General features: G+C 38.5%; 4 protein-coding genes across 5 annotated transcripts; 3 read left to right on the forward strand and 1 right to left on the reverse strand.

The window, feature by feature from the left end:
* Positions 1-79: 79 nt before the first annotated feature.
* Positions 80-2724, forward strand: LOC115628392. The gene is made up of 2 exons (XM_030524477.1): positions 80-2077; positions 2589-2724. The coding sequence occupies exon 1, from the start codon at positions 721-723 to the stop codon at positions 2065-2067; it is 1347 nt and encodes a 448-aa protein (XP_030380337.1). The 5' UTR covers positions 80-720; the 3' UTR covers positions 2068-2077; positions 2589-2724.
* Positions 2725-3654: 930 nt separating this feature from the next.
* LOC115628393 (protein tipE) lies at positions 3655-7693 on the forward strand. 2 transcript variants are annotated; one of them, XM_030524479.1, is made up of 5 exons: positions 3655-3925; positions 3987-4182; positions 4716-4889; positions 4965-5198; positions 6773-7693. In XM_030524479.1, the coding sequence occupies exons 1-5, from the start codon at positions 3682-3684 to the stop codon at positions 6816-6818; spliced, it is 894 nt and encodes a 297-aa protein (XP_030380339.1). In that variant the 5' UTR covers positions 3655-3681; the 3' UTR covers positions 6819-7693. The 2 variants fall into 2 exon arrangements, with proteins under 2 accessions (XP_030380339.1, XP_030380338.1); XM_030524478.1 differs by lacking the exon at positions 6773-7693 and adding an exon at positions 5684-6287.
* Positions 7694-8822: 1129 nt separating this feature from the next.
* Positions 8823-13149, forward strand: LOC115628389. The gene is made up of 9 exons (XM_030524472.1): positions 8823-9412; positions 9479-9689; positions 10540-10624; positions 10691-10893; positions 10951-11117; positions 11593-11887; positions 11978-12115; positions 12178-12324; positions 12391-13149. The coding sequence occupies exons 1-9, from the start codon at positions 9267-9269 to the stop codon at positions 12559-12561; spliced, it is 1563 nt and encodes a 520-aa protein (XP_030380332.1). The 5' UTR covers positions 8823-9266; the 3' UTR covers positions 12562-13149.
* A 740-nt stretch (positions 13150-13889) lies between these two features.
* LOC115628427 (cilia- and flagella-associated protein 298) lies at positions 13890-15893 on the reverse strand. The gene is made up of 4 exons (XM_030524514.1): positions 15386-15893; positions 14797-15066; positions 13970-14086; positions 13890-13898 (listed from the first exon to the last, which is right to left on the reverse strand). The coding sequence occupies exons 1-4, from the start codon at positions 15758-15760 to the stop codon at positions 13890-13892; spliced, it is 771 nt and encodes a 256-aa protein (XP_030380374.1). The 5' UTR covers positions 15761-15893.
* Positions 15894-15976: the final 83 nt, after the last annotated feature.

The following is a 15976-nucleotide window of genomic DNA, read 5'->3' on the forward strand; positions in this document are numbered from 1 at the left end:
GACAAATATTAAGGATTTGGTGCCGAGGAGCGACGAAATGTTGTCGGCGGTCAGGAAGGAGCCAGAGGCCGACGAGGCCGAACGCTCGAATGCATTTCACTCGCATTGCGAAAACTGTACGGCGCTAACTAAGAGACTAGGTTACCCAAATATAATTCAAGATCTCTGAAAAACAGAGCTAAACAAAATAATAAAAAAATAAAAATCAAAAAAGTGTGCAGTGCGGAAAAATGCTGCGGAATGTGCTGTGATTTTGGTGTAGAATTGCGGGAAATCTTGAGTGCCTGAGGGGTGCTGTAAGTGAAAGAAAACTCGAGGACGAGCGCGTATGTGAAACAGCTTCTAATTAAATCTAACTTCAACACATGAAACCAACTTGAAAATCGATACATAACAACAAAATTGGAAAATTGGACAGAGCACGAGCGCGCTGAGATTTTGATATTCGAGACCAGGCCGTAAAAGTCAATTTTAAATCTCGCGACACGCACGGCTCGTTATATAACTTGTCAGGCGACATCACGTCGCCGCGGGGTCGTGTGTATGTGTGTGGGGCAGGGCGCACTAAATCGATATGTGTGGATAGAATGGCAATGGCGAAAAGTGTAATGTGTTGCTCCTAATTGGATTTATCTCGTGGATTAAGGAAGGCTAGCAGACTAGAAAGCGATTGGCCGCCGCCGCTAGAAGTAAGACCAAGCCAACCAGTACAGCACCACCATGGGAAAGAAGAGGGTGCCAAGTGAGGACTTGGTTGTGCCGCCGCAGGACACGAAAATTTGTGGCACCATATGCATCTGCCAGATGACGCTGGTGCTCAGCTCGGTAGCCCTGGTTTATCTCACAGTAGCCATCTATATGCCGTCCACGCGTGCTTTTAAGAGCGGTATCGATCCGACGCCTGTAATGTGCACGACAACGCGTGCCGTCAACAAGGACAATTGCGAGTGGGGCTCCTGTGGAGAGTGGTGCCTGAGTAAGACCTCTGGCGCCTGCATTCAAATCTACGTCAACTTGCGCAGCAACGGAACCAACCTCACCTTCCAGAACTGTACGAACTCGGCGAACAAGACGTGCTACGGCATCGATCAGGATCGGGCGGACAAAGCACGCTGCATTAACGATGAGTGCAAAAACCTGACAGGCACATTCAACTGCACGGCCGGCCAGTGCCTAAATATTACAGACGCCTTCGAGTGCGTCTTCCACAACAGCGATGCGCCGGTGAAGTGCTCCGGACGACGTGGAAAAATTAATTGCATGGACATCAGTGGCCTCTTCTCCTGCAGTCGGGGCACGTGCCGAAAGATCCGCACACCCTATAACTGTGACCGTCGCTGTGTGGACATACCGACCCGGAACAAGAACGTGGTTGTTCTAAGCGGGGACAGAGTGTTCCTTTCGCAATGCCAGAACGCCATCAATGCTGAGACGATGGAAGAGGTGTGGAACGAATCTAACGACAATGTAGCCGTGACCTCGTGCTACTTCATCAAGAATACCTCTGATCGTGTGGATGCCGTGGACTGCATCAACGGCTCCACACTCGATCACAATGTGCTGAGTGATCTGACCAATTTCACATATCTCAGCCATTTGCATGTGGCCGTGGCCACGCCTGTGCCGGAGATCGCACCACCCGACTACGACCTAACCATCTCGAATGAGTCGAAGCTGATGATCAATCTTGAAGGCTGCGTCAATACGCTGGCCAACGAGTGCAAGGAGTTCTTGCAGGTTTTTGGCCGGGATGGCAGCGATCACAATGCCCGTGCCCGTTTCCCGTGCTTCTATTCGCCCACTAAGAAGGAAATCGTGGTGGCTCGCTTTGATCTTGAGGTCACCTATCGCCAGTTCGTGTTCGCTTCCGTTGTGCCCTCGGTGCTCTTCGTGGTGTCCTGCATGATACTGTTGCTTTGCCAGAAAACTGTCTACGTGGGTGACGACGCCAAAATGCGTTTCAAGGGCTGCGTAGATACAGAGACAATTTTATCCAGGAATAATGCCGGTGTGCCCACCACTGGCGACACTGGTGGCGGCGGTGGCGACGAAGTAATGGCACTATGAGATCCGTCACGTAAGCATGAGCAAATGGCTTAACAAGATGTTGTTTTCGTGGAGACCTTGTTTATATACTCTCTCTAATACCTTTTCAGAGTTTTCTAAAAATGTGGGCTCAAATATATTTCAAAACTTACAGAATTTTATCGTAAATAATCTTCCAATTTTTTATAATAGGTAATATTTGGCCCTTAAATAAATCATTTAGATTTAGACGGACTCAAGTGTAACATTTCTTCTAAGGCTCCCCTATAAAAGACCTTCTAGAGATAGTATCTGAGATACTAGTAGACGTTTTCGAAATTCAAAATTTTAGCTTGTCCGTTATCCTATTCGAAATCTTGACAAATTAACTTAGTAACATTTTAATCTGAAGTTGTTTGTAGAATCCACTTTCTTATTTTACACATTAGATACTTATTAATAAAAATTAGTCTATCATAATAGAAAAGTGTTCTTTCAAAGGGACTACAAATACACGTATGTTGTTCTTTTTTATTCAAATTAATTTCATTTATCTTTTACAGGCATTCCTCTGCTCCAGGAAGACAGTCCAATACATCAGACTGGAGTGTTCGCCTTGCAATAATGGATTTGGGCATAACATGGAGCTCTTTGTAATCCTTCCATCGAACTATTAATCACAAGAAACACACAGACAACACCTGAAAAGCTTACAAGGACACTTCTGAGCTAACAACAGCACCTATACGAACAAACCAAAACAAGGAAAACGAAACTTCAGGACGTACATTACATACAAATGAACAACTAAGTGAAATTTTTCAGATACGAACAGACCAGACAATATTAGCGTATGAATTATTTTTAAATTGCAACAGATACATTTTGTATATTTTTTGAGAGGCGTGGTAGGCCACTTACTGAGTATTTAGCGTAGTGGGTATGGATAGAAAGGGGGGCGCGGATAAGCAACAGTTGGTTAATTGTTAAATTAAGTTTCTTTATATATAAACGCACAGATGCACACACCCATACACCCACACACACACACACACACACGTATGTACACACACGGAGACACACACACATAGACTACACAACCCACACCAAATCTAATACAGCAGTCATTTTTAGCAAGGGTCAAAAGGCTTGGAGGGATGCGTGATCAAATAAAAAATGTTAAACTTATAGCGACGACAACAACAGCAAAAAGAAGAGATTCTAGGTAAAAATAACCTTATACATAATACCCCTTTATGAAATAACATATGTAAATTATTATAGCATAAATAAGAGAGAAGAGTTAATCAAAAATCCCAGAGAAATTAATAAAGACGTGCAACTCAAAACCAAATACGAGACTAAGCTTTACGAAAAAGGCGCAATGAGAATTTTGCATTCTAAATTACCATCCACAAATTAGGAATTTCTCAATCTTCGTTAATCAGCATCTGAGGTCAGAACTTAGGCAAGAGTTGACTACGAAATTTGCAGAAAAGCTGTTAATTGTTGTAGTCGTAGAACTTCAAAATAGTGGCATACACGTACATTTGTAAGACTCTTAGTGCAAAAACACAAACAGTTACCGTCTAAGGAAATACTTATTAGATACATCCAAACTCACCAACACACGCAGAGAACAACACCACAGGAGCTATGAAGAAGAGCTCAACACTCACAACGACTACGTCGATGCCAACAAGCCCCACCTTGTCGGCTCAGACGTTGTCGGCCAGCCGCATAAGTCTCAGCAGCAGCAAGTCGGGAAAGTCCTTTCAGTCGCAGAACGGGCCCGTGAGGCCCGGCAGTGGCTGTGTGAGCGCCATTAATGCCAAACGCGAGGAAATTGAAATCGATACCATTCTCGAGAAGGCAAAATTCTACACCTCCGTGTGCCTTGGTAAGCCCTCATTCTCAGATCTCTAATGTCCCCACATCATCTAAAGTTTATATTCTTGCAGGTTCAACTGCCATACTGTCGGTGTTAACATTCCTTTTCCTGATACCATTTGTCGTGGATCCCGCCATCTCGACAATTATCGCTGACTACGATCCTGTGCCAGTCACCTGCATCGTTATAGATCACATCTATGCGGAGGGCATTAAGAACTGCAGTTGGAGCTCCTGTCGCGAGGGCTGCACCTCATCACTCACAAAGTAAGAATTGTTGTTTAACCAAAATCGCCAGGAATTCATGAGAATCGATAAAAAAAAAGGTATCTGTGTTAGAACTAAAGATGTAGGTATTTTATCTTTTTTGATCCCGTTTAGACTGCTTCTGGCGTTTTTGCCATATATTAAGCAGTTTACATATTATTGTTTCATGTTATTGAATATTTCTTCTGTAACGATGTCTTCCGTGTGGTCTCAGAAGACTTAAGATCATAATGAAGGTTAAAGAATTGAAGAATTGAAGAATTTATTGCAAATTTAGCCATTAACAAAATGTAATGGTATTGGGCCTAGAGGGACCACAATGCGTCGTATACAGTTTGCCTAAGAATCTTGGGGTTATATAGAAAAACAGATAGGCGTGCAAATATGTTTAGATCGGTTTGTTTCGGCAAGCTTTTAAAGGATACAACAAATCTAAGATTGTGAGTGTTTGGTTGAAAAAAAAAACAAAAGTATAAACTTAAATATATAGTATATTTGGGTGCTCTAAAAATTCTCTTAAAATATTGTTCAAGGTGCCATCAGTTGTTTGTCAACTATACGCGAATTCCCTACAGTGAATGGGAACGAAGTCCTCGAGACTTGGACACAGTAAATTGGGATGTTAGTTATACGAAATTCCTAATTAACTCAGAGGGTTGTGGCTATCCGCCGACAACCAATTGCAGTGTCTTCGCCAGACAATATGGGTAAGCCAATCTGAAAAGTAATACAAGTACTCGGCTGAAATATGCTTCCATTAAAATTGTGCATTTTTTTCTCAGTTTCACGCACGTTGGGGAACCATTTCCCTGTTACTACAGCCGAGCATATCCGGAAGTAGTCATCGGTCGTTATTCGTGGGAAAACAATCTGTACCATCTGGTATTATCGCTGATCATTCCGAATGTGCTCTTTGCCATCTCAATCGGCGTCCTGAGTTACTGGTACTGTCCATGTTGCGAAAAATGGAACAAGTCCTCTCGAGTGTACGCCGAAAAGTTCCCGACCAAGGAAGAGTGAGTGTTATTTTCATCAAGCGCAACGTACATCTGGTTTTTCATGTTAATGATTTTTACTTTAACATAATTTATAACTAATTGTGTAGTAAACCAACCACACACACACACACACACTTTCACACACATTACCCACAAAACCACATCCACATATCAACAAAGATTGTGCGCAAAAACACATTTACCCAAAACTACATAATACTCATTGTGCCTTGTATCGAGAATGACTCTCTATAATTATATATATTCGTTTAAATTTGTATGTATAATATCGTGAATACTCGTACCTACTTATTTTACTAAGTATTTATGATCTTTGTCGAATGTATTCGTTTGTGTTATAGTACTTATAGGTAAAATATTGGCCTGAAACTGCTCTTAAGTTTGAAAAAATTGAAGAATGCACATTAATTTCATTTCTCTGTTTCCTTATATTATCAGAAACTTTTCATGCGCTTCTTTTTCTCTTGTAAAAATACTTTCAGGATCGTTAACTGCATGAAATGTAATACGGAAAAGTCGCTGTCTTTGAATATGTTTTAAATATGACAAGCGACAGTGCCTGAATTTCCCCCTATTGTGATAGGTTAATGCGTGTGCGTGCCCTACCCCCAATGGAATATAAAAATAATGTTTCAAAATGAATTATTTTGTCCTAAAGACAGCCAACTAAAAAGCACTACTAATAAGGCACTAATAGTATAGTGGCTTCTAATAACCTGCATTACGTTACTCTGAAGTGTCCTTACCGATTTCAAACACATTAGCAACTATTTGGGACGGATGCCTTGGTATCTTGGTATACCAGTAGCTTTTTATATTCGTTCAATCCAAGTTGCATCAAAATTTCACGTATAATAGGTAAAAAGACTTACTTCAATCATATCTCACACAAGCAACCCCCAATTACTGTTGTACTTTGCAACTATTATTAGAACTCCACTTTCCACGTTTCTTACATAAAATACTCGAGCACTACCCCCAAAAACATATATGCTGCTCATATACTTATTATATCGAATTTATTAGTAATGGTTTCTTTGACTATCTTGCAGTCCCCGACAATTCACACTCGGCAAAGACATCTCTTGTCTTATAAAACATTTAGAGAGCAAATTCCAAGTGTTTCTTGTCCAAAAAAAAAAAAAAAAAAACGAAACGAAGCGAAAGCCATCTTAAATAATTATTTAGTGATAAATTATTTTGAGGAACTCCCGAAACCACTGCTTTTGCCGGGTGGAATGAGGAAATTTGGCTGCATTATGCACTGTTGATCGCAAATTAAAGTCCCTATTATTGACACACAATATATAACTTTATAACTAAACAATTTCTACGAGTATTTTACTTAAAGAGATGCAATAAATATACATAATATTTAAAATATCTATTCATATTGCATGTCCCGAATGGTTTTCAATGGTTTTAGTTTGCATGATTTTGTTTTATTAGTACTTGTTTAAATTTTATATATATATTCTGCATTGTTAGTCTAGTCCTTAGTACATTCATATATATGTACGCTAATTTAAAATAAAAACCGATTAAGAACTTTGTTCAATCAACTTTTTTAGCAAACTTCTATGTCACAGTGATGAAGATGATGAGATGGAATACTAGCGAATAAATTATTTTAAAATAGAAAAATGGCATTGTAGAACATTACTATACATAGCTAATACAAACATCAAATAAAAACCATCAATCATTAATACAATACCAATTAAAGCGGAGCATCGAGCACAAGTAGAACCCTTTGGGAAATTCGATAATAATAAATAGTTTATTTGGTTTTTAAATACATAAATTAAATTTACTCTTTCTATAATTCAATTACTAAAAAAATGTTCTGCAAAGCATTGTTTATTATTATTTTGCTTTAAGAATCATCGGTGCTCCATCAAAATCTTCAAAGGTCAACCTCAAGAGAACTCAACCACAAATTTCAAAATGATTGTTTTCAAAAAAGAAATTGTGATAGTAGTCATAATGTATTAAGTAAATTTGTGAAAAATAAAAAAAATCAATGCATTATATATAGTATGTAACCCTAACATGGTTATGTGAGTTACTCAGCTCCGGGACAAAGTTAATAATGCAATCAGACCGAGAAACATTTTATGTTAACTAGAAAAATTATATACGAGTATAAGTTAAACACATTTATCTTTTTTGATTTCCCATTTTTATTTCATTTTTGTTAATTAGTCAACATTGAAAGCATCTTAAGCTGATTTAAGCCCATAGATAAAAGCTCACTTAACATTTTTGAAATAGCTTTAAATTTTATGTAAAACTGACATTTAAATTTAATATATAACAATGCGAGTATATAGCTTAATAGCAAACGAAAATATGTAACGCACGTTGCTTATGAGAACTTTTCCAATCATACAAATTTGAATGCAAAATGTTGAAAATTTTTTACTTAATGTGTCTTTATTAATGAGCAAAATAATAAGCTAACGGCCTAAATAATAATAAAAAGAACTACAAGTACACCAATACCAAACCACAAAAACTACCCTACTCTTTCATTTCGCATCTAATATTATCAAAACGAACCAGTTCCATCGCAAGGAATCTAGATTCTTGGAGCCAACCACCCCATGCGCCACCGCGCAAGCGTCGTTAAAGGGGAACCATTTGTTGAGCTCACGCTCATGACTGTGAAATGAGTCAGAAGACTTGGGGCTGTCATGGTGAAGGGTTTGTTTTTGTTTTTGGCTTTCGATTTCGTTTGTGGCACAGCAACAACAAGCCAGAAGCCACAAAGAAGACCCAAAAAACAGCAAAGTGGGACGATTGTGAAGAGAATAAATATTTTAAAACTTTAAGGTCGAAAAGAACGCAAACTAAGCCAGATGTAAAGAGACAGAAAAGAATGCCCAACTATTCTATAGATAGCTTTATTATTATTAATGTTTATTATTTATTGTATTTTTATAAAATTACGTGAATATGTTGAGAATTCTAAAGTTGCAAAAAACACATAAACCTGTGTTTGTACAACATTCAGATATTTCATTATAAACATCTAAAATACATACGTATGTACCCGTAAACTATTATTTATAATATTTTATGGTGAAATATACATATGTAGATTTGTTGAAGAATTATTACTTTGAATTCTTAACGGTTCAAACTTTGATAATGTCAGCTGCTTTGATAGTTTTATGCCCAAGCTTATTCCGAAGCACAATTATGATATGAATCATAAATATGTAGGTAAGCCCTAATAGTTTTAGAGATTCGATTATTGTGGATTATCAACAAAACAAGTATCCCACAAATATTAACCATTTGTGAGCTAAGATTGAATATGGAAAATGGAAAATTCGCATTGGGCACCATTATTGGGTAACGGGTATATCAAATGGATAAATAGAAAACAAAAAGCTTCGAAGCCGAACTTTGTCAAATTAATTTCATGTTTTAACTCTGAATGTGAGTGACAACCCTGCTACAGCGCACGGCTCTCGCCTAAGTGCAGCCTGCAGGAGTCAGAGTTTTAGTTCCGAACGAGCAGGCACAGGACGAGGACGTGGACGCGCACGTTTTGTTGGGACTCGGCTCGTTAGTGCTTTCATATAAATACATACATATGTACATACAAATAAATTTACTAAAGGAGCATCAGCTTTAAATACGCATCCGAGCAAGTCCACCAAGTTGGATAAAATCAAAAATAAACGAACATTTTAACGGGACCCACCGATATACCCATAAATAAATAACACCCCGACCAACGATTGAAAAAAAAAACAAACAAACAAACACAAGGCGTCCAAATCACCTTGAAACAGCGTGGGGTAAAACCCCTACAACGGTAAGGGGTAGACCACAAAATCGCTCCCACTTGACTCTCCATACATACATACATACATATGTATGTACGAATATATGTACGTGTATGTATGTTTGTATGAATATTGTCATTGTGTTTTTTGGAGGTCTGGAAATCAACAAGTCGTAAATAAGGCGTAACTGGCAAATTGTCAAACTGTCAGCGGTATCTTCTAACTGGATAGTGTCAGTAAGACTGTGTGATTTGGATTCGAAAACATGGCGCGCCGCAGGGACAAGCCCCGACTCATACCCGAGCAGGACAAGCGCATCTGCCGGGCCATCTGCCTGTGCCAACTCACCATGGTACTGTCGTGCGTCTCGATTGTGTACCTGAGCGTGGCTATTTACTCGCCCTCCCTCAAGTGAGTTTAGTTGTGGGATATTATTGGAACAGCCCTCCATTTCACATCCCCAATTGCATGTTGCAGGGCCTTTAAGTCTGGTTTCGAGCTGAATCCGGTTATGTGCCAAACTGTGGATCGCCAAATGCCAAACAATTGCCCTTGGGCCTCTTGTGGCGAGTGGTGTCTAACTCGCACGAGCGGCTTCTGTCCCCAGATCCACTCAGTGGTTCGCCGCAATGGTACCGACATCCAACTCAATAATTGCACCCGCGTCACCAACACTTCGTGCGCCATGGTAAGTTCCCGATGGCATTGAACCGAGGGGGTTGGGACCAGCAGACGTGTCATCGTTTTTGGTATGCTATCCTATATCGCACTCTTCTTACTGGATGTGACTCACAATGAAAATAACTGTTTTCATCTATGTATGTGTGCGGTCGTTAACAAGAATTCAACTCTCCAACTACATCTACAAATTAAATGAGGGACATTTTTTTTGTGGAGCTAATGAAAAATTCTATTTGAAAACATAGCATATATCTAAGCTTTGTATTCCTTTCTTTTATACCAAAAGATGCGTAGAGCACAGTCACATTTTCTTTAAATTTATTTTGAATCATTTTCGATCTTGTGCGTCCAACAGACCGTTCCCAATTCAGCCAAGTCCAAAAATAACTGAAGAAATGTGGCCGGACATGGTTTGTTGATTCTTCTTCTTAAAGAGCCAGTCAATCAATATTTAATTTTAAAATTCAATAAAGAAACAATTTTAACAAGAGAGAACGCTATAGTCAGGGAAGTCCGGCAGTGAAAAACCCTGCACCCAAGAAAACTTCTAAGTTATATGCGCCCATAGAATTAGAAAAAGAAGAAGATGGGCATAGTACTGGAGTAAAATTGTTTCGCTAATAACTTTTTTGATTGACCGATAGATCAAATTTAAAACAAAAGTAGATACTTGTAGTTTAGATTAGATGAAGGTTTAATTAAAAGCAATATTATTTTATTTTCGGATTCAGTGCACTATGATGTTAAGGGAAATTATTTATGTGACTGAATTGGACTCAGATATAACTATATTTTAGCTACTTTTAGCGACTTTTAGCCAGAAATTTTGGACTGAAATACATATCTGCAATTTTTAGATCGACCTGAATCGCTTGAACAAATTCAACTGCAACAATGGAACAATCTGTAACAATATTCGTGGAGTCTTCAATTGTTCGAACGGTATGCATTACAATTCAAAGAAGCAATAAAGAAACAATGTAACAATTATGGATTCCTTGATTTCAGGCCATTGCAAAAATATGTCTGAGTTCTTTCTATGCCACCACAAGGCGGACGGGCCCACAATAAACTCTGCTAAGGACAATACCAAATTGAACGGCTTCTTCGAGTGCCATGGAGTGCACTGCACGAAGATCAAGAAACCGTTCTCCTGCGACCGATATTGCTCGAAAATAACCACCGCTAATGTAAATGTGTTGATCATGCATGTAAGTCCCCTACTTGTACATGCTTGGGAAAGAATCTACTTATACGAACATTTTCAGGAAGATAATGTAATTGCCGCAGACTGCGAGAATGCAGTTGCCTTCAACGAGGCACGCGGCAAGGAGCACGGCGTCAGAATTGAACCGACCGAATTCTGGAAGGAAGACGATGGAAACCTATTGACTAACTGCGCGACAGTCACTCGTGAATCTGACAATCGCATACTGTATGTAAATTTTCATTTTCATATAAAAATACCCGTCTGTATGTCCGAATGAAAGTAGCCTTAAGTCAGGGCCATAACAGTTAGGGTCACCCAACTCGATTCAACTCTATACAGCCTTGTCTTATCAGCAAGAAGACCAAGCTTAATAGTTTTCATAGAAACGATCCGGAATAAAAACGCATCGTCAGACCGCCTTTAGCAGTCCCAAATAGTCCGATTTGGTCTTTAATATCGTTGGAAATGAATTATTATTAATTAAAATCGTAATTAATTTTCTGCTTCTGTCTACTATTGTAATGAAGAGCTTATGTCCTCTTATCCTCTTATTCAATTAAATCCATGCACTACATCATATACTTAGCTGCCAAAGAAACTATTACAGCAAATTGCTTACTTTAGTTATAGGACTGGGCGAGTACACTGCCTATAGTACAAGAACTCGCGGAACGTTAACATTCTCCTCATTTTTTCACAGCGCTACGGACTGTTTGAACGGCACTCTGTTGGACCACGACACACTTCCTGCGCCATTTATGAACTTTACTCAGTTTTGGGCCATCTACGATAACAGTACGCGAGCTGTGGATCCTGAGCAAAAGTTTCTGCCCAATCAGGCCAACCTCACCATTTACAGCTGGAAGAAATTGTTCATCAACCTGGAGGGTTGTGTCAACACATTACGGGGCGAGTGCAAGGACTTTGTTAACCGCTATGGCAGCGATGGGGACAATAACACGGCACAGTCACGCTACCAGTGTTACTACAATAAGGTGGGTTGTTGTTAGGCTCTTAAGTGTTTGGTTGTTAGGGCTAACACCCGACTTACTTTCAAATATGTTGGCTCATATTTCATATTTCAGGATGCAAATGTGGAGTTTGTGGTGGCGCGGTACGATTTGGACAAGGTCTATAGAGAGCTAGTCGTCTCTCTAATTGTGCCCATCGTGCTGTTTGTTATTTCGTCCATATCACTGTGCATTATAACCAAATCGGTTAAGGTAAGAAAAAAGTGGTGTTCAATCAAGTTTACACGATAATATTTGGAACTAATGCTCGAAAGGTTGGAGACGATGCAAAAATGCGCTGCGTCTGCGCTGGAGATGACTCGGATGATGATGTGCTTAGGAACGGAAACCCAAAACAGCCTGAACAACTGTACGACACAGATGACGACGTGGTTGATTTGGAGCACCAAGCAGTTGGGGGCGTAAGTGTTTTCAACGCAGTCTACGCATAGCTTTCTAAGTTAGACTAATCACCTTTCATATTTTAGGATGTGGAGGTGCACGAACAAGCCTTCGATGCACATGAAATGATCGGCAGTACAAAGTCCCTAATACCACTCAGTCCGGCTGGAGATTCTGGCACGAGCGAGCAAAACTTTGACCAGGATGAGAAGGCGGCGAGTTGTGACCTGCCAGAGAAACCCTTAGTTATTTTTTAAAGGTGGACACGTCAAAGGATTGGACGGAAATCGATGCTCTAATGTACTATGTAGTTGGCACAAACTGTTCGCTTGTTAGCAAATCAAAAGGCGCGGCTAAGGAGTATCCGTATACAATGAACTTTGGTACAATCAGCTTAGGTTTTACATACATATTATTGTTAAGGGGTACATTTAGTTACTCTCCGCAAACACCAGCAAAACTTATGGACCTCGGAGTATACAATGAGCATTTTTACTAAGATCTATTTAGCCTGACATTTTTACAAAGCTTAATATTACGGTAGATAAACTTTATATAGACATTTATGTAAATATTGAGAAACAGCGAACATCTTAACAATCCAATTCACTATAGGACCAATTACATAAACCAGTACAGGTACTTTTAAAACCACTGATCCCAGGTAACAATTTTATCATAACTCCTACAAAAAAGTCGAGCTAAGTGCCGAATTGGAAGAGCTACAAAAAATTAGATTTGATATGCGAACATTTCTTATAGCAACTTATTCCTTATTTATTTGGTTCCATTTCGATGCTTTATTAGATTATAAAAAAACCTATCGATCCTGAAAAATACACCGATTTCCACGGGCCTTTTCAGCTTTAAATATCGGTTATAAAGATTCGAAGAGAAATACTTCAGATTTATTATGTATATCTACACAAATGGCGGGAATCATCGTTTACATTTGTTTACGCTCTTTAATTTATATATATAGTATATATATGTGCCTTCAAACTCACAATCTGCCTGAACAGATTCTGCATTTAAAAAATATAACTTGGTTCTCTTGTACATGAAAGAATACAACAGAGAAGGTACAGGAATTTACGAGTGAGAACTTAACTCCTACGAATAGAATCAGAATCATCTATTACTCAGGAATGCTAATACTCTCTACGCAAAAGCGAGTCCGGAAGCCATGATGTATTATAAGTATTATAAGTTCTCAATTTATCTCTTAATTTTCGTAGACAAATCAAGAACTGCAAAACTACGGTCAAATACCGAGCTTATGAAATATAAAACGAAATGTTTTTAGATACAAATGTGTGCCTCTGTTGGATAGCTCGGTACGGAGTCTTATAAAAAATATTGAAGTCTTTGGTTGATATTGTATTGTATGTCTTATTTTAATGCTGCATTTACTTAGAATATTAACTAACGTATTAATAACTACAGTCTGAGCACCGGAACCTGTTCTCGTACTACATAGCGCATCGTAGTCACTTTATCGATTTTGTATTTATTTAATACTTATTAGCTATGAGGTATTTTAACAAATAGTGAACTTTTCTTGTACCTTACCTATTACTATAATTTAGCTTATCTATACAAATACAAATACATATACGAATACCAAGGCAACGAAGTGGTTTTATAATTCTTTATGGCACTCACCTTTAGCTCCTCCTGGCGACGATAAGCCTCGGCCATCATTTGGCGGCGCACTTGCTCCGAAATTACTGGTTCACGTCCCGGGGTACCTTCGCTTAATTGGTTTAACTTAACGACGACCTAAGCGCAGTGTATTGCAATTATAATAGATACTGGTTTTAATTTCAGAAGTACCAATTTTTTTTGATGGATTTTAACTAACTTTAACTTTAACTAACTAATTTTAACTTTAATAATAAACCTTCTTACAATAACTTATTATGTGCATTGAATAAATTATATGCAAAAATATATAGGTATTCCAGAGCCTGAGTCATAGTTACAAAAACAAACAGAATGACGACGTGCTTTTTTTTTCAGCAAGACCTGTACGGAACCGGCGGAGTCGGAACTATGGCGGAGTTGGAATAATTTATTTATTTTTAAAACTATATCTTCCAGATTTAATGTAGTATTATATAATATTAAAGCATATTGTATACTGGAATTAAAGCAAAATCGGAATACTATATCCATATTTAAAATAGTCTATGTATGGAGAATTTGGAACTTGTTTCAAATTTCCAAAAAAAAAAAAAAAAAAAAAACAGTTGAAGCATGTCATGAAGACCACAAGCCATATTTACATAATTTCAGAGCTTGCGCTTATAGACTATGTATCACTAAATAAGTAGGTAACAAATGGTAATGACCAGACCGTGTAGACAAGTTATGTAAGTAAAGTTTGCATTGTAAGACAGTGAAGTCGAAGATAACTTTAAAGATAATATTAGTTCTACTTTTGTGGTGCTTCTAAGAGAAATTGGATAGCTTTTTGTGATAATGCTCACCTTGGTTTTGTTATTGTTGCCCAGAAACTCGCTTAAGCGCTTGCCATTCAATATCTGTCGACCGGCAAACCACAACTGTGCCTTTGAGGGTTCAATTACGTCTTTGGACGCTTGTGTGCCGCTCAAATCCTCCATGTTGGTGAACTCCATGCGTATGGTGTCATGAGGTGGCAGTTGCATGGGATAGACAATGGTAACGGCCCCACGTAAAATATTTAAAGCCTCCTCCACGGACTTTAGGGTGAGTGGTTTCCCAGCCTTAACTAGTTTCTGTGAAACATCAGTAGTTTAGAGATCAGCATAAACACACAAAAATCTGGTGATACATTCACAAATTTTATTGTTCATACAAAATAATCATTTGTAAAATATGCATATGTGTATATATTTTGGTTATATTTTCAATTGTAATCTCATTCATTTGTTTCTTCATATATAATTGAACTTAGAAAATTATTTTCGTTTTCTAGCGACAGATAAGCGTTAAAAGATAAGATTAAGTCGAAACTAAGTACGCTATATAGGACATAATAATAAATATTGTAAATTCGTCGAGTAACTCCTAATGTCAGCTGCATGAAGTACATACCTTATCGACTAGCCCCTTGGCATCGTCCATAGCTTTTTTTAATACATTTTGCATGGCCTCATTTGGCTGCTGACCATTGCGGCGTCCAAGCGGATCTTTATTGAAATTAAAACCACCCGAAGGTATGCACTTATCTGCCCAGATATCCTTCAACTTTAGCTCCTCGATTTGCTCGTCAGTTAATCCGATCATTTCACTGGGCAGCATCGTACCATGCTCGGCCAGTTCCTCGATTTCATAACATATGCGCTGGATCTTAAGGCGGCCATTGAAGATGGCGATGAGGTCGCGTATGACGGTATTAGTTTCCTCATTCACATTAGTGTCATACAAAAATTCACTCTCACTGCCTCGCTTCAATTGCAGGATAACCATTGCGCCGGGTTTAAGATATAAATGTAGATACAATAAATATGAAGATGTATTCTTCAACTGATTCCTTTTTTCAACTGTCTTTTGTTTTTCGAAATAAAAATCGGTTGCTATGTATAATGCTGAATTGCCGGTGTTGTTAATAATTCGAAACTACTAGATCTCTTGTCATGGCAACAGCCTTTCAAATTATTTCGCTGGGGTGGGATAGGATAGGTG

This window comes from Scaptodrosophila lebanonensis, unplaced genomic scaffold (genome assembly GCF_003285725.1).
Source record: "Scaptodrosophila lebanonensis strain 11010-0011.00,11010-0021.00 unplaced genomic scaffold, SlebRS2 tig00000113-arrow-arrow-pilon, whole genome shotgun sequence".
Lineage (NCBI taxonomy): Eukaryota > Metazoa > Arthropoda > Insecta > Diptera > Drosophilidae > Scaptodrosophila > Scaptodrosophila lebanonensis.